This window comes from Ovis aries, chromosome 25, assembly GCF_016772045.2.
Source record: "Ovis aries strain OAR_USU_Benz2616 breed Rambouillet chromosome 25, ARS-UI_Ramb_v3.0, whole genome shotgun sequence".
In the NCBI taxonomy this organism is placed as follows: domain Eukaryota; kingdom Metazoa; phylum Chordata; class Mammalia; order Artiodactyla; family Bovidae; genus Ovis; species Ovis aries.
In genome coordinates this window covers 2488316-2507831 of record NC_056078.1, presented here as the reverse complement: position 1 = coordinate 2507831, position 19516 = coordinate 2488316, and the positions used below count along the sequence as shown (strand labels likewise).

Genomic DNA, 19516 nt, shown 5'->3' with positions numbered 1-19516 from the left:
GAGGTCCGTGCCTTTGCTGACTCTGAAGTTATGGCCCCTCCTCTCTGAGAACAGAGATACCTTGAGTGGTATCACAGGTGGTGACAGAGAGCTGGATGGTCATCTAGCCCTGGTGTGTCGCCCACAACATCCACACATATCCTGTGGCCATTGACCATCAGTGTGAGGTAGAGCAGGGTTAGTGATGGCCAGCAAAGAATACAGTAATAGTATGGAAAATGACAACATGTCTGAGTTTGTCCCTATAAATGTCAGTCCCACAATCTGAAGCATTGCCTCAGTGCAATGCTTAGGAGATGAGAGTTCCGTGTTCTTGTTGTGTGTTAGAAGCTGTCCCTCTGGTGGTGGTGGTAATTGTAGCAAACCTGATAATCCTCTTATTGTGTAGCCTGTAGTCTTCTGCATATTTTACCTATGTAAAACCCTTTCATCTTCCCAGCAAAGTAGACACTATTATTAACCACATGTTACAGATGAAGAAACTGAGGCACACAGGGGGTTCATGCCTGGCAAAGACTCACAGCTTGTAAGTAAGCTATAAACCCAGTCTCCAGAACCCATGCTGTTAGCCTCCAGGCCATCCTGCTCTGCTACTGTTGCTGATAAAAGTAAAGATAATAGCAGTAATGGTGGTGGAAACTTACACGAGCCTTAACATGTACCAGGCTCCATTCTAAGTGCTCTACACGCATTAACTGGCATTCCTTGTAACAACCCCAAGAAGCAGGTTCTATCACTGTGTATTACAGATAAAAAGCCTCAGGCACAGAAAAGCTGACTGTCTTTTTGAAAGTTACAGCTGTTACGTTTTACCTTTTTGTTGCTTTTACCTCTTAAATTTTTGCAGCCTGCGCACTTGATTTGTCCATGGAAGTTCATCACTTGTGTATGGAGAGTGACCAAAAATACTGAGAATTCCTCTCGTTGGAACTCACTGGTCCCACTCACTCCTGGTTCTCCTTATAATATCTGACATTTCCTTCTAAATCTGTCTTCATAGCCTTCCCTTCCTCTGCTTCTTCATTACAGTTGGCATTGCTCAGGTGTTCAACCTTGGCTTGCTCTTCTTCTCACTAGACATGCTTTCTCAAGTGGTCTTATTCAGAGTTTTCCTGTATTGCTCTGATCTGCAGACTTATACACCCAGCCACTTGCTGGCAGCTACACATGGATGTTCCACTGGCATCTTAAAACTCAGTGAGTTCAAAAGCAAATTAATTTTCTTTTCTCTGAAAAATACTCTTCTTCCTGTGTGCTTCATCCCAAAGCCTCCAAAGCTATGAACCCAGTCAGCATCCTTCTTTCTCCTCCCTCCTTCACACAATAATGCACAGTAGAATCACTGTTTTAATCTTTTTTGTGTCTTGTACCTGGAGATTACTTTTCAAAATGACTAGGATGAAAGCCTTGGCACGTAGACTCTGAAAATCCTCCTCAATTAACAAACTGAAGAATAACAATCATATGATCATTTTAATAGATGTAGGAAAAGCTTTTGACAGAATTCAACTTCTACTTACAATAAGAACTCTCCAAAAAGTATGTATAGAGGGAATATACCTCAACATAACAAAATCTCTGTAGGATAAGCCCACAGCAAACATCATACTCACTGGTAAAAAGCAAGAAGCATTTTCTCTAAGGTCAGGAGCAAGGCAAGGATGTCCATCTTGCCATTTTTATTCACCATAGTTTTGGAGGTCCTAGCCACAGCAATCAGACAAGGAAAAGAACGAGAAGGAATCCAAATTGGAATGGGAGAAGTAAAACTGTCACTGTTTACAGATGACATGATACTATATATAAAAATTTCTAAAGACACCGCCATCCCCATGCACCAGCCCCAAGCATGCTGTATCCTGCATCGGACATAGACTGGCGATTCGATTCTTACATGATAATATATGGATGACCCAGAGAGATGTTATGGGGAGGGAGGTGGGAGGGGGTTCATGTTTGGGAACGCATGTACACCCGTGGTGGATTCATGTCAATGTATGGCAAAATCAATACAGTATTGTAAAGTAAAATAAAGTAAAAATAAAAACTAAAAACAAAATAAAGACACCACCAAAAAACTACCAGAACTAATAAATGAATTTAGTAAAGTTACAGGGTACCGTATTTAATAGAGTAGTCCCCCACATATTAACATGAACCTCCAGGTTGCAGACCTTCAGTGAGGCCAACGTTGTTCACATATCCGGTCACATCAGTTAGTTCATGTGTCTGGCACACGTTGTCACTCAGGTGCATTCTCTACAAGTGATTGTGCTTTTCTGTGCTTTGTAGGGTTGTAAAGAGTACAATAGTAGAGTCTCTTTATTTCAAGCTCAGGATGTCTGAACACAAGTGTAGAACAGCAGTAAATAGCCGATTTTGTTAGTTGGGTACATAGACCATCTTTGTTAGACTTACGACCAAATTGGACTTATGAACGTGCTCTCAGAATCCAGCTTGTTTGTAAACAGGGGGCTTAATGTACACAGGAATCTGCAGCATTTCCATACACTGATAATGATTATGTGAAAGAAAAATTAAGAAAACGATCCATTTACAATTGTATCAAGAAAAATATACCTGGGAATAAATCTAACCAAGGAAGGGAAAGACCTGAAAACTCTAAGATGTCGATGAAGGAAGTTGAGGACAAGACAAGTAAATGGAAAGGCATACCATGCCTATGGATTGGAAGAATTAATGTTGCTAAAATGTCCATACTTCCCAAGGTAATCTACATAGTCGCTAACAAAATACCAGTGGAATTTTTCACAAAATTGGAATAAATTCTAAAATTTGTATGGAACCACAAATGATCCCAAGGCCAAAGCAATCTTGAGAAAGGAAAAAGCTGAAGATATCACATTCCCTGACTTCAGGCTACACTACAAAGATACAGTAATCAAAACTTGATTGGTACTGGCAGGAAAAGAGACTCATGTATCACTGGAACAAAACAGAAAGTCCAGAAATAAATTCACACTTACATGGTCAATTAATATATGTCAGAGAAGTCAATAATATGTGATGAGGGAAATACAGCCAGTTCAATAAATGCTTTTGGGGAAACTGGACAGCCACATGCAAAACAATGATACTGGACTATTTTCTTACAACATATTCAGAGGCAAAATGGTAAAAGAGTCAAATGTAAGACCTGAAACCACAAAATACGGACAAGAAAATATAGGCAGTATATTCTTTTTCGTCTTGCATCCTAGGGACATTTTTTTAGATGTTTCCTCAGACAAGGGTAAGAAAGGCAAAAATAAATGGGACTATGTCAAACAAAACAACATTTGTACAGCCAAAGAAACCATCAAAATGAAAAGGCAGCCTGCTGTATGGGAGAAGATATTTTGTGAATAATATACTAGATAAAGGCTTAATATTCAAATTATATCAAGAAATCTTACAACCTAATATTAAAAAGAACAAACAATCCAATTTAAAACTACAGAGGACCTGAACAGTCATTTCTCCAAAGGACAAAAAGATAGCCAAGAAACACATGATAAAGGTTCTCAACATCACTAATTATCAGGAAAACAGAAATCAAAACCAATGTGCTACCACCTAACTTCCCTTAGAATGACCGTTATCAAAAAGACAAGAAATAACTATTGGTGAGAAGAATGTGGAGCAAAGGGAACCCTCATTCACTGTTGCTGGGCAAGTAAATTCAAGGAGCTACTATAGAGAACAGTATGACGATTCCTCAAGAAATTGAAAATAGAAAAATATCATCAGTCCAGTTCAGTTGCTGAGTCATGTCTGACTCTTTGTGACCCCAAGGACTGCAGCACGCGAGGCCTCCCTGTCCATCACCAACTGCTGGAGTTCACTCAAACTCATGTCCATTGAGTCGGTGATGCCATCCAACCATCTCATCCTCTGTCATCCCCTTCTCCTCCTGCCCTCAATCTTTCCCAGCATCAGGGTCTTTCCTAATGAGTCGATTTTTGCATCCGGTGGCCAAAGTATTGAAGTTTCAGCTTCAGCATCAGTACTTCCAATGAATATTCAGGACTGATTTCCTTTAGAATTTAATGATTGGAACTCCTTGTAGTCCAAGGGACCCACAAGAGTCTTCTCCAACACCACAGTTCAAAAGCATCAATTCTTCGGCACTCAGCTTTCTTTATAGTCCAACTCTCATATCCATACACGACTAGTGGAAAAACCATAGCTTTGACTAGATGGACCTTTGTTGGCAAAGTAATGTCTCTGCTTTTTAATATGCTGTCCAGGTTAGTCATAACTTTTCTTCCAAGGAGCAAGCATCTTTTAATTTCATGGCTGTAGTCACCAACTGCAGTGATTTTGGAGCCACCCCCCCCCCAAAATAAAGTCTGTCACTGTTTCCAGTGTTTCCCCATCTATTTGCCATAAAGTGATGGGACCAGATGCCATGATCTTAGTTTTCTGAATGTTGAGTTTTAAAGCCAACTTCTCATTCTCTTCTTTAACTTTTATCAGGAGGCTCTTCAGTTCTTCACTTTCTGGCATAAGGGTGGTGTCATCTGCATATCTGAGGTTATTGATGTTTCTTCCAGCAATCTTGATTCCAATTTGTGCTTCCTCCAGCCCAGGGTTTCTCATGATGTACTCTGCATATAAATTAAATAATCAGGGTGACAACATATAGCCTTGATGTACTCCTTTCCCTATTTGGAACCAGTTATGAATTCTAGTTCTGGGTATTTATACCAGTAAAAATGCTAATTGAAAATGATACACCCCTATACACCCCTATGTTGAAGCCTAATTTATAAATAGCCAAGATTTGGAAGCAACCTAAGTATCCACCAATAGATGAATGGATTAAGAAGACATGTTTTACATATACATATGTTTGTATATCTGTTTTATATATATATACATACATACATACATACATACATACATACATACATACATATACACACACACACATTTTCACCTACATGCACAGTGGAATGTTATTCAGCCATGGAAAAAGGAAAGATTCCTACTTGCAGCAGCACAAATGGACCTGGAGGGTATTATGCTAAGTGGAATATGTCAGACAAGAAAGACAGTGTCGTATGACTGTAAATTATGTGTGGAATCCCAAAAGCAAAACAAATGATCAAACAAAACAGAAAAGATACATTGATACAGAGAATAAGCTTGTGGTTGCTGGGGTAGGGGTGCAGGGATGGTTGAAAAAGGCAATGTGGATAAGAGGTATAATCTTGTATTTAATATAAAATGGGGTTTAATGTTGAGGTTTAAGCCAACTTTTTCACTCTCCTCTTTCACTTTCATCAAGAGGCTTTTTAGTTCCTCTTCACTTTCTGCCATAAGGGTGGTGCCATCTGCATATCTGAGGTTATCTTGATTCCAGCTTGTGCTTCTTCCAGCTCAGCATTTCTCTTGATGTACTCTGCATATAAGTTAAATAAGCAGAGTGACAATATACAACCTTGACATACTCCTTTTCCTATTTGGAACCAGTCTGCTGTTCATGGAAAATAGATGGGGAAACAGTGTCAGACATTGTTTTGGGGGGCTCCAAAACCACTGCAGATGGTGACTACAGCCATGAAATTAAAAGACACTTACTCATTGGAAGGAAAGTTATGACCAACCTAGATAGCATATTCAAAAGCAGAGACATTCAAGACAGCAAAATAGTCACAGATGTATAGAACAGGCTTTTGGACCCTGTGGGAGAGGGAAAAGGTGGGATGATTTGGCATTGAAACATGTATAATATCATATATGAAACGAATCGCCAGTCCAGGTTTGATGCATGATGCTGGATGCTGGGGGTTGGTGCACTGGGACGACCCAGAGGGATGGTATGGGGAGGGAGGAGGGAGGGGGGTTCAGGATGGGGAACATGCGTATACCTGTGGCGGATTCATGTTGATGTATGGCAAAACCAATACAATATTGTAAAGTAATTAACCTCCAATTAAAATAAATACATTTATATTTTTTAAAAAGAACCCATTTAAAAAACAAAAAAGGCAGAGACATTACTTTGCCAACAAAGGTCCATCTAGTCAAGGCTATGGTTTTTCCATTGGTCATGTATGGATGTGAGAGTTGGACTGTGAAGAAAGCTGAGTGCCAAAGAATTGATGCTTTTGAACTGTAGTGCTGGAGAAGACTCTTGTGGGTCCCTTGGACTGCAAGGAGGTCCAACCAGTCCATCCTAAAGGAGATCAGTCCTGAGTGTTCATTGGAAGGACTGATGCTGAAGCTGAAACTCCAATACTTTGGCCACCTCATGTGAAGAGTTAACTCATTAGAAAAGACCCTGATGCTTGGAGGGATTGGGAGCAGGAGGAGAAGGGGACGACAGAGGATGAGATGGATGGATGGCATCACCGACTCGATGGACATGAGTTTGAGTAGACCCCGGGAGTTGGTGATGGACAGGGAGACCTGGTGTGCTGTGATTCATGGGGTCACAGAGTTGGACACGACTGAACGACTGAACTGAACTGAATGGGGTTTAATATACAGCATGAGGAATATACTCAGTAATATTGTAATAGCTTTGTATGGTCACAGATAGTTACTAGACTCACCATTGCATTCATTCCACAATATATTTAAATGTTGAATCACTGTTGTATACCTGAAACTAACATAATGTTGTACGTCGACTATAATATCTTTTATTTCTTTTTATAATCCCCTAAAGTGAAGCCTTGATGCTGGGCTTCTTTTGACAGCATTGGATGCTGACATTTGTCAGTTGTCACGGTTAACAGGATTTCCTAAAACAATTTGTAATTGTTTCAATGCACCATTAGCAGTGTGACATTCTGAACACTGTTTCTCTTTAATTTCAGCCTGTGAAGTTGAAGCAGGGAAAGTTTACCAAGTGTCATCAAAAGAGCACATCCAGCCTTTCAAAGAAAACATGGAACAATTTATTATTCAAGGTAAATTCTGAAAAGATGCTGCACTTCCCTCCCTGCTCAGCAGAAAGGTAGAAGGCATTTTGAAAAACAGGCATTGGTTTAAACGGGATTATTTTAACATCACAGAAAAATAAATGATGTTGTATCATAAGTCACACAGTTGTGACATACAAGCAATTAGCTAAACATGCTGTTTTGTGGATAATATTCATTATTACTGTTTTTTAATGACAGTAAATACAGTAGTTATTAGTTAAAATGGCATATACTTATAAAAGCATTACAATTTTTATGCTTTTGTAATAGAAAGTTAGATATTCTTTAAAGTTTTATCTACACGTACAAGTTCAGTTCAACTTGGTATTTGCTTTATCAAAACGTTGTGCTACAAAACCAAGTACATTGATGATTTTCTGATCTTTAAAACATTATATTCTATTTTTATAGGATGTATAAATACTCCTGGATATTTAACACGTTTTCCCCAAGGACCATAAAAGCCTTATAAATATTATATTCTTGATTCTTCCTATATTCCTATGAAATAAGCAGCAGTAGGAAATTTCAAGCAATATTAAAAGAACAAACAGTGTTAATAGGAGAAATCTATTAATCTATTGCTGTTTGAAATCCTTGAAACATGATTATATCAAAGGACTCACTACTCCACACATTTCTGCTTTGGAAATGTGGCATATCTTCTGAAGATCAGGTCTGTATGAAGCTGGGCTCTGGGAGGCTCCCCTAGTTCAGGAATTCTCCAGAGACTGATGGGGCCCGAGGCTGAAGCCGAGCGGCGCTCTGAAGACTGGCTTCATCTCCTGTCGTTTCACAGCTTGCTCAGGTGTCTGTAATGATGCTAACCCAGGGAATGAGTTATACTGGAAATTGACTAAACATTAAGCACAGCTCTTTTTAAAATGAGACAGGACCATTTAATCATTTATATTAATTGTGATCTTAGAAACAGAAGTTTGGTCCATCATATATCAGAGTGGTTGTCATTTTCATATCCTCAGGGCCTCATAACAGAATAGAAAGTCTGCTCACTGCTTCCTAAATAGTCCTTGACTGAAATCCGTGTTCTGTAGTCACATGGTGGAGGATTCCATCAGCTCACTCCACTCTTAATGGTGAAGGAAAGTGAGTCTGGGTTTTTCATCCAGTGGGCCTTTAGGATCAAGAGACTGTAATTTTATGGAATATTCTTTTTTGCTTATGGGTAAAAAGGAGTCCTTAACTCTATAACTCATTAAAAAAGAAGTCAAACAATTCGCTAGATTTCACATCTAAAACATGAATGAGTATGGGATTCATATAGTTGTTCACATTATATGTGATTATATTATATAACAGTCTGAATCTGTATTTTGTAGACCAAGTGCTGAATTTTTCTTTTGACTCCATCTTTTTGAATGAAGAGCAAAATTGTGTTTTTGTGACCCAGATAGAATTTCGAAATTTTGCTTATAAATCATACATGATCAGCCATATCTAATCTTTCAAAATCATGATGATTCCAAGGTTGTGTGAGACCCTCAGAATTTGCCCAGTAGTTCACTTGGGTGAGAGACCATGTCCCTTCAGACTGAATGGATAGGTATCTATTCATGTTTTACTGGTCTTCTGTATTGTATCCCCTTTATTATAAAATTCAGGTGTTAGTAATTCTTCTGCTTCTCCATGACTTCATGGTCAAAGAAACAATGACTCTTGTAAAGATAATACCTTTTTATCCTTATAGGTGTGAAATGCTTCACCTTATTACCATTAGGTTAATCCTCATTGAGTTGGACATGACTGAGCGACTTTCACTTTTACTTTTGGGCTTCCCTAGTGGCTCAGCTGGTAAAGAATCCGCCTGCGATGTGGGCAGACCTGGGTTCGATCCCTGGGTTGGGAAGATCCTCTGGAGAAGGGAATGGCTGCCCACTCCAGTATTCTGGCCTGGAGAATTCCACGGACTATACAGTCCTGCGGGGTCACAGAGTCGGACGTGACTGAGTGACTTTCACTTTCAGTCCTAATTATGTGAATCTTTTCTTCATGTCTGTTCATCAAGCACCTTCAATTAGCCTTTTATTTCTTCTCTGGTTCTCTTCACATGTTCTATGATTTTTAAAAATTTTTGAACAGCTATTTGCCCAAACATTCTTTGGGGTACTGAATCACAGCAGTGAATAAGGAAATGTTTGTGTCTTGGCGGGCATTACATTGTATGTTATCTGGAAGACAGATGATGACAACAGCAAATCCTTAGGAAAAACTTATGTAGATCAAATGTGTCTAAAATGTGGAAGAAAACAAAAGTCTAGCTTTAAACACGATTGCTCATGAGCCTGTGTTCAATGACATATAGTGAAAAAATAAATTTCAAAGTACACTTCTCTAAGAATATGGCCAATTTTGGATCCCATATTTTTTCTAGTTATCAGGACAAAATTCTAAATTTAAATCTAGATACTAAAAATGTGTTCCATTATATATGCCAAATCTTTGTTTATAATTAGGCCTTCTTCAGTAGTAAAACCATTTTCTTACATTAACTTGTGTGCTTAGGTTACTTTACATGGGTATATTCAGCAGCAAAGGCTTTTAAATGTGCTTCATTTTCTAAAGCTAAAGTCTGTCTCAGACAATCCAAGAGCCTATATCCAGTGCTAACCAAACATTTTAATTGCATTAGCTGTCACAGTATAATAGAGACCTCTCTTAACCGTACTCTAAGAGCCTCTGAGTCCATCTGGTCCAATTTTGCATTGATCCACCCCTACTTGCACTCCCCATCTTTCCAGTTCTACTCAAGACAAAACTTCATGGCCTTTACTTAAACACCTCTTTGGGAATATCCCTTACCTCTGCTCTGAAATAGACAGATTTAGAGAGTTGAGTCCTGCTGCCATAAAGCAGCTGTTGATTGTAATGGTGCGAGCAAACTGCCGTCCCTTGGAGAACTGAGAATGTAGCGTGAATAAATAATATTCAGTTATTTATTACACAAATACTGTTCTGAGCACAACCCCACCAGTTTTATATTTCTTGTGACATTTAACCATTCTCTGAGATTGTGTCATTTATTTGTCCCCAAACAGTGTAAGGTCCATTAAGAGAGCATTTTGCTCTGCTTCTTGCTGTGTCCCTACACCTAGAAAAATGCCTGGATTGTAGTATACACCATCCTGCTCACCAGACAGAAGCCCAAGAACCCTCATTAAGCCTATACTCACACCAGGGCAGCGCAACGTTTGTTTCTTGACAGGGTGGCTGTCCTTGCACAGCGCTGACTGCTGTCACCCAAGTCATGCCAGAGACCTGCTGCTGGAGTTCACTTCTCAGCAGTACTGTAATATTTCCCTTGCAAAGTTAGTTTTCCCAGCTTCTGAGATTTGTTTCTGTCTTCTCTTGAACCTCCACAATCTTCCTGTTCATTTACCTATTGCTCTAATGATAATCTCACTTCATCAACATTCAAAAAACTAAGATCATGGCATTCAGTTCCATCACTTCATGGCAAATAGATGGGGAAAAAATGGAAAGAGTGACAGCTTTTTTTTTTCCTGAGCTCCAAAATCACAGCAGATGTTGACTGCAGCCGCAAAATTAAAATACGCTTGCTTCTTGGAAAAAAAAAGTTTATGACAAACCTAGACATCCGCCAGACATGGAAAAATGGACTGGTTCCAGATTGGGAAAGGAGTATGTCAAGGCTATTATGTTGTCACCCTGCTTATTTAACTTATATGCAGAATACATCATGTGAAATACTGGGGTGGCTGAAGCAGAAGCTGGAATCAAGATTGCTGGGAGAAATGTCAACATCCAATGTGCAGATGACACCACCCTTATGGCAGAAAGCAAAGAGGAACTGAAGAGCCTATTGATGAAAGTGAAAGAGGAGAGTGAAAAAGCTGGCTTAAAACTCAACATTCAAAAAATGAGGATCATGGCATCTGGTCCCATCACTTCATGGCAAATAGATGGGGAAACAATGGAAACAGTGACAGACTTCATTTTCTTGGGCTTCAAAATCACTGCTGATTTTGACTGCAGCCATGAAATTAAACGATGCTTGGCTATGACAAACGTAGACAACATATTAAAAAGCAGAGACATTACTTTGCCAACAAAGGTCTGTCTAGTCAAAGCTGTAGTTTTTGTAATAGTCATGTATGGATGTGAGAGTTAGACCATTTAAAAAAAAAAAAACTGAGCACCAAAGAATTGATGCTTTTGGACTGTGGTGGTGGAGAAGACTCTTGAGAGTCCCTTGGACTGCAAGGAGATCCAACTAGTCAATCCTAAAGGAAATCAGTCCTGAGTATCCATTGGAAGGACTGATGCTTAAGCTGAAGCTCCAATACTTTAGCCACATGATGCAAAGAACTGACTCAGTGGAAACGACCCTGAAGCTGGGAAGGATTGAAGGTGAGAGGAGAAGGGGACGACAGAAGATGAGATGGTTGGATGGCATCACCAACTTGATGGACATGAGTTTGAGTAGGCTCCGGGAGTTGGTGATGGACAGGGAGGCCTGGCATACTGCAGTACATGGGGTTGCAAAGAGTCAGATATGACTGGCTGAACTGAACTGAGACATCATATTAGAAAACTGAGACATCACTTTGCCAACAAAGGTCCCCATAGTCTAAACTATGGTTTTTCCAGTAGTCATGTACAGATGTGAGAGTTGGACCATAATGAAGGCAGAGTAAAGACCATAAAGATCAAGGGCAGGAGGAGAAGGAGGCAACAGAAGATGAGATAGTTGGATGGCATCACCCACTCAATGGACATGAGTTTGAGCAAACTCCAGGAGATAGCAGTTCATGGGTTCACGAACAGTCAGACATGATTTAGCAACTGAACCACAACATACTCTGGTGAAAAAACAGGCTCTGTTATAAAGCTTCTCCCACACCCACCCATCACTACATCTGCAAACCTGGCTGAGGACCTTGGGCTTTGCCTTGAATTTGGGGGAGCAGAGACTTAAAGATTTAAGCGAGGGTACACTGACAGCCTAGGCACCATCTACGTGGAGCCTGCCCAGACTTGGAGGCAGGAGCCCACTTTGAAGATTGTTTGGTTACACTGTTAGAGAGGCAAGGAGGCCTGTAACAGGTTGTGGGGGGATAGTCACAGTGCTGGAGACAGGATATATTTGAGGGATATTAATAACATAGAACAGAAATCACTTGGGGACCAAATGAACATAAAGGCGATGGATGGTGTCCAGATTTCAGGTTTCAATGGCTGGGTGAGTCACTGAGATAGAGAAGAAATCTTGGAAAAGTTTTGAATGGGTGGTATAATCACCTTAGGTGGACACACAGGTGAATATTCCCAATAAGCAGGTGTCCTGTGTGCAGTAGATGTGGGAGAGGAGCTGAGATGCAGGATTGCACATCACAGGCCAAGTGATTATTTCGTGCATGTGATCACCTAGGAAGATAAGAAAATAGATTCTAGGGTAGAATTCTGGAGGCGAATACAGTTACAGGATGAACAGGAGAATCCCCAACAGGTGTTAGTAGTCAGACAGGTAGAAAGAACATGAGAGAAGCTATTGTAAGGGAAACCAGAGTGAGGGATAGTTCAGAAGAGGGAAATGATAATAGTGGTACATGCTCCTGAATGAAACATTTCTCTTGAATTGGTATAGGCAGAAACCAGTTATCAGAGGTTTTTACATTGAAGGGAAGTGAGAAAATAGAGTGCAACTCTGCAGTGACTTTAAAAGTCATTGTTGAACAAGTGTAAGTGATACATGAGCATGACTTACTGTATAATTGAAATCACTGCAATTAGCTTTCTCTGATGTATACCAACATATGCGATTATTTTATTTTTGTGCATTGTTAGAAAACTAATTGGTAATCTCCAGATGCTTATGCATCATTTATTTTTTTTAAACTTTATTTATGCAGCTTTAAGTACAGTTGATTTCTGATGTTATGTTAGTTTCTGCTATACAGCTCAGTGAATCAGTTATACATATATCCACTCTTTTTTAGATTTCTTTCCCGATAGGTCATTACAGAGTACTGAATTGAGTTCCCTGTGCTGTACAGAATGTCTTTTTGGTTACCTATTTGTTGGTTTCTGTTTGTTGGTTACCTGTTTGGTGGCTGTCTATCGTAGCATGCATGTGTCAATCCCAGTCTCCCAGTTTATCCCTGCTCCCCCATTCTTCTGGACTTCCCTGGTGGCTCAGATGGTAAAAAAAAATCTGCCTGCAGATTTTTCAACCCAGGGTTCGATCCCTGGGTCAGGAAGATCCCCTGGAGAAAGGAATGTCAACCCACTCCAATATTCTTGCCTGGAGAATTTCATAGACAGAGGAGCATGGTGGGGTTCACTCCATGGGGTCACAAAGAATCAGATCTGACTGAGCAGCTAACACTTCCCATTCCTCCTGTTAGCCATGAATTTTTTTTCTATATCTGTGACTCTGTTTCTGTTTTGTAACTAGGTTCATTTGTACCATTTATTTTAGAGTCCACGTATAAGTGGTAATATTTGTCTTTGTCAGATTTGCTTCACCACAAATAGCATTATTTCATCCTTCTTATGGCTGAGTAGTATTCCATTGTGTATGCATATATACACACACAACATCTCCTTAATCCATTCGTCTATTGATGGGCATTTAGGTTGCTTTCATGTCCTGGCTTTTGTAAATAGTGCTGTAATAAACATTGGGGTGCATGCATCTTTTTGAATATGTGTTTTTTTCAGATATATTTGCAACCATATGGTAGCCCTAGTTTTAGTTTTTAAAGGAACCTCCACAGTGTTCTCCAAGTGGCTGTACCAAGTTACATTCCCACTAACAGTGTGGGAAGGTTTCCTTTTCTCCACACCTTTGCTAGCATTTATTGTTTGTAGACTTTTAGATAATGGCTGTTCTGACTGGTGTGAGGTGGTACCTTATTGTAGTTTAGATTTGCATTTTTTAAAAAATAATGAGCACTGTTGAGCATATTTTCATGTGCCTCTTGACCATCTGTGTGTCTTTTTTTTTTTTTTTAAGAAATATCTATTTAGATACATTTTGGAGTTGGGTTGTTTTCTTTTACATTGAGCTGTGTGAGCTGCTTGTATATTTTGGAGATTAATCCATTGCCAGTCACTTCATTTGCAATATTTTCTCCCTTTCTGTGGACTGCCTTTTTGTTTTGTTTATGGTTGCCTTTGCTGTGCAAAAGCTCTGAAGTTTAATTAGCTTCCACTTGTTTATTTTTGTTTCTATTTTCATTGCTCTAGGAGGTGGATCAAAAAAGATCTTACTGTGATTTATGTCAGAGAGGTTCTGCCTGTGTTTACCTTTAAGAGTTTTATAGTGTCCAGTCTTATATCTAGGTCTTTGATCCATTTTGAGTTGATTTTTGTGTATGATATTAGGGAGTATTCTTTCATTACTTTACATGTAGCTGTCCAGTTTTCCTAGTGCCACCTGTAGAAGAGACTGTCTTTTTTCCATTGTATGTTCTTGCCTATTTTGTCATAGATTAGGTGACCATAGTTGTGTGGGTTTATTTCCACTTTCTATCCTGTTCCATTGATCTATATGTCTGTTTCTGTGCCAATACCAACCTGTTTTGATGACTGTGGCTTTGTAGTATAGTCTGATGTCAGGGAGCCTGATTCCTCCAACTCCATTTTTCTTTCTCAAGATTGCTCTGGCTGTTTGGAGTATTTCATGTTTCCATACAAATCATAAATTCTTTTCTTCTAATTCTGTGAAAAATGCTATAGTTCCATAGGGATTGTATTGAATCTGTAGATTACTTTGTGTGGTACGGTCATTTTGACATTGATTCTTCCAATCCAGGAGCATGGTATATCTCTCCATCTGTTTTTGTCATCTTTGATTTCTTTCATCAGTATCTTACACAGTTTTTGAAGTACAAGTCTTTTACATCCTTGGGTATGTGTTTCTAGATATTTTATTCTTTTTGATGTGATGGTAAATGAGATTGTTTCCTTAATTTCTCTTTCTGATCTTTCACTATTAGTGTATAGGAATGCAAGAGATTTCTGTGTTTTAATTTTATAGCCTGCAACTTTACCAAATTCATTGATGAGCTCTGGTTTTCTGGCAACATCATTAGCATTTTCTATGTATAGTATCATGTCATCTGCAAACAGTGACATTTTACTTCTTTTCCTTTTTAATTTTTATTATGAAATTTAAAAATATTACTATATGTATTTTTAGATTATATTTATATTTATATTATATTACATATAACATATTTTATATATAATAGAAACATAGCATATTTATGTACATATGTATGCACATATACATATAATTTTTCAGATTTTATATTCATTTCATTTATAAAACAAGATAAATATATTCTCATTATTTGCCATAATTATGTTCTACAAGGTTGCTGCAAACACTGAATTAGTGAGTACTAGATCACTGTTCCTAGCAGTAAATATAGTTCTTCAAGCCTCTGGTCACATTTTGGTCTCATTTCATCAACCAACCAAAGTACAATCTTTTTTTATGTGTGTTCATGTTTGAATACACCTTCTTTACTGTACTGCTAACTCATTAATATCAAACTCACAGCCAAGTCTGACAGCCCCTGAGTGAAGCTTACCCAACACATGTATTTTCCCCATAAGGCACACCATAGCCTCCTCAGGTTTAGGGCACTAGATAGCTCTGCACCTCCATGCTTGTGGACTGTTTAAAAAGAGAGATTACCAGAAAAGAAGGAGGTAAAAAGATGCCAAACTGCATCTGAGAAAGGACTGAGAAAAGGACACTTGTGCAGTATGAGACTTGGAATAAACCAGAGGCACACTGCATTCAGCCTTAACCAGGAACGTGTGCCTGGTGACTCAGACTTTCCAATGTTCTGCATACATCTGCGAGTAACTACAAAAGCACTGCAGTTACTTATTTTGGAATTAAAATAATTTTAATGAGTTGACAACTTCACAAATACAGAATCCATGAATAACAAGGATCACCTTTGAAAGGTTATGTATGTATAGATAAGGGCAAGTTTGTATACATGTGAAACACTGGGCTCGATGAATCACAAGCTGGAGTCAAAATTGCTGGGAGAAATATCAACAGCCTCGGATATGCAGTACGATACCACTCAAATGGCAGAAAATGAAGAGGAACTAAAGAGCCTCTTGATGAAGGTGAAAGAGGAAAGTGAAGAAGCTGGCTTGAAACTCAACATTCAGAAAACCAGGATCATGACATCTGGTCCCATCACTTCATGGCAGATAGATGAGGAAAAAATGGAAACAGTGACAGATTTTATTTTCATGGGCTCCAAGACATGATACTATACATAGAAAATCCTAATGATGCTTCCAGAAAACCAGAGCTCATCAATGAATTTGGTAAAGTTGCAAGTTACAAAATTAATACACAGAAATCTCTTGCATTCCTATATACTAATAATGAAAGATCACTGCCGACAGTGACTGCAGCCATGAAATTTAAAAGATGCTTGCTTCTTGGAAGGAAAGTTATGACAAACCTAGACAGCATATTAAAAAAGACAGACATCACTTGCTGACAAAGGTCCGTATAGTCCAAGCTTATGGATTTTCCAGGAGTCATGTACCAATGTGATATTTGGACCATTAAGAAGGCTAAGTGTCAAAGAATTGATGCTTTTGAATTATGGTGCTGGAGAAGACTTTTGAGAGTCCCTTGGACTGCAAAGAGATCAAACCAGTCAGTCCTAAAGGAAATCAGTCCTGAATATTCATTGGAAGGACTGTTGCTGCAACTGAAGCTCCAGTGCTTTGGCCACCTGATGTGAAGAGCCAACTCATTGGAGAAGACCCATATGCTAGGAGAGATTGAGGGCAGGAGGAGAAGGGGGTGGCAGAGGATAAATTTGTTAGCTAGCATCACCAACTCAATGAACATAAATGTGAGCAAACTCCAGGAGATAGTGAAAGACAGAAGAGCCTGGTATGCTGCAGTCCACAGAGTCACAAAGAGATGGACATGACTCATTGGAAAAGGCCCTGATGCTTGGAAAGATTGAAGGCGAGAAGAGAAGGGGAAGACAGAGGATGAGGTGGTTGGATGGCATCACCAACTCAATGGACATGAGTTTGAGAAAACTCTGGGAGTTGGTGATGGACAGGGAGGCCTGGTATGCTGCAGTCCATGGTGTCACAAAGAGTTGGACACAACTGAGCGACTGAACTGAACTAAACCAGTCTGATCCACTACAGCTTTTTGAATCCTGGCAAAACCATTACATCTGAGAAGTATGCTCAGCAGATCAATGAGATGCTCCTAAAACTGCGTTGCCCACAGCTGGCACTGGTCCACAGAAAGGGCCTAATTCTTCTCCATGACAATTCCTGACCACATGTTGTACAACCAGTGCTTCAAAATTTGAATAAATTGAACTATGAAGTTTTGTCTCACGTTCCATATTCACCTGACATCTCACCAACCGACTTTCACTTCTTCAAGCATCTTGACAACTTTTGCAGGGAAAATGTTTCCACAACCAGCAGGATTCAGAAAATGCTTTCCAAGAGTTCATCAAATCCCAAAGTATGGATTTTTATGCTTCAGGAATAAACAAACTTATTTCTCGTTGGCAAAAATGTGTTGATTGTAATGGTTCCTACTTTGATTAATAAATATATATTTGAACCTAGTTATAATAATTTAAAATTTGTGGTCTGAAACTGCAATTATCCACTCCAGTATTCTTGCCTAGAGAATCCCGTGGACAGAAGAGCCTGGTGTGCTGCTGTCCATAGGGTCTCACAGAGTCAGACACAACTGAAGCGACTTAGCATGCATGCATGCACTGGAGAAGGCAATGGCCACCCACTCCAGTATTCTTGCCTGGAGAATCCCAGGGACAGAGGAGCCTGGTGGGCTGCCGTCTATGGGGGTCGCACAGAGTTGGACACAACTGAAGTGACTTAGCAGCAGCAGCAGCAACCTAATAAAACACACAGTTGGTCTAAGATTTTGGTCACTGCATATAATTAATTTGAGTGCTCCCTAAATGAATGGCAGAGTTATCTAAAAAATACCTTAGTTTTTACTACCTTAGTAACATTTTATTTTAGTTTGATCGGTTTCATCCTCACAAACTAAAGAAACACATCCAGCATTTGTCACTAAGTTAACATCTTGTATGTGCATGCTAAGTCACTGCAGTCGTGTTAGACTCTCTGTGACCCTATGGACTATAGCCCACCAGGCTCCTCTCTCCGTGGGATTCTCCAGGCAAGAATACTGGACTGAGTTGCCATGCGCTCCTCTAGGGACTGAGCCCTCATCTCTTACGTGTCCTGCGTTGGCAAGCAGGTTCTTTACCACTCACATCACTTGGGAAGCCCATGTTAACATCATAAGTGTGCTTAAAAGATTGTGATAACAAAATGTTAGTGGTGTTTCTTTGCAAGCAGTGTGTTGAGAAATGGTAGCTCAGTGTCTCCAGAAATCCGAATTGCATCCCAAGTTTCTAGAAAATTTCTTTCTTTTTTTTTTTTTGGTTGCATTGAGTCTTAGTTGTGGCCTGTGGGATCTTAGTTCCCTGACCAAGGGTTGAACCCATGTCCCTTCATTGCAGGGTGGATTCTTAACCACTGGACCAACAGGGAAGTCCCAAGTTTTTTATTTCTAAGATTGCCCTGCAAAAGAGAATCATCTCTCATAGGACTTTATCAAAGCTGATTACAGCAGAGAAAACAACTTTTAGCTTCAAAATCATGTTTAAAAAAATGGAAAACAGAGTAATTTAAAGTATTTCCTTCTATCCCAATTTGGTTTTATGGTTCTAATATGGCTATTAGGTTTGGACAGAGAGCCTATTTTTGTTTTATTACTTTAGTAAGAATCATTCTTCTGCCACATTGAACTGCAGTGTTTATTCAGTAAAACTTGTTCATACAGTGAAGCCAAAGCTGTTTTAGTATACATCACAAGGAATCATTATGAATAACTGAAACTCACTTCATTCCACTCACAACTAGTTAGGGGCTTATATTATGTAAAAAGCTGTTGAGTATCTGTTTTCTTTATCTGCGTATAATGTTGAAGCATGATACAATAGCAGTTGGTGTATTCAGTTAAACATTATTATGTATTGTATCACTTTAGGGTTTCAAGAGCTTGAAATCCAACATTTTCAAAGAATATTTATGTAGCCCCTACTAATTATTGGGGGCACTATGCTGAACATTTTGTATATGTTAATGCGTTTGAACTGTGGTGTTGGAGAAGACTCTTGAGAGTCCCTTGGACTGCAAGGAGATCCAACCAGTCCATTCTGAAGGAGATCAACCCTGGGATTTCTTTGGAAGGAATGATGCTAAAGCTGAAGCTCTAGTACTTTGGCCACCTCATGCAAAGAGTTGACTCATTGGAAAAGACTGTGATGCTGGGAGGGATTGGGGGCAGGAAGAGAAGGGGACAACAGAGGATGAGATGGCTGGATGGCATCACTGACTCGATGGACGTGAGTCTGAGTGAACTCCGAGAGATGGTGGTGGACAGGGAGGCCTGGCGTGCTGCGATTCATGGGGTCGCAAAGAGTCGGACATGACTGAGCAACTGAACTGAACTGAACAGATTAATTTATATG

The 19516-nt window shown here is 39.4% G+C and overlaps 1 protein-coding gene across 1 annotated transcript in view; it reads left to right on the top strand.

Annotated features, from left to right (window-relative positions):
- FMN2 (formin 2) overlaps positions 1 to 19516 on the top strand; it is a 352649-nt gene that overhangs the window by 272709 nt on the left and 60424 nt on the right. The window contains exon 14 of the mRNA XM_027962131.3: positions 6831 to 6923. Within this exon, the coding sequence (XP_027817932.2) occupies positions 6831 to 6923 (93 nt within the window). The remainder of the gene's footprint in view (positions 1 to 6830; positions 6924 to 19516) is intronic.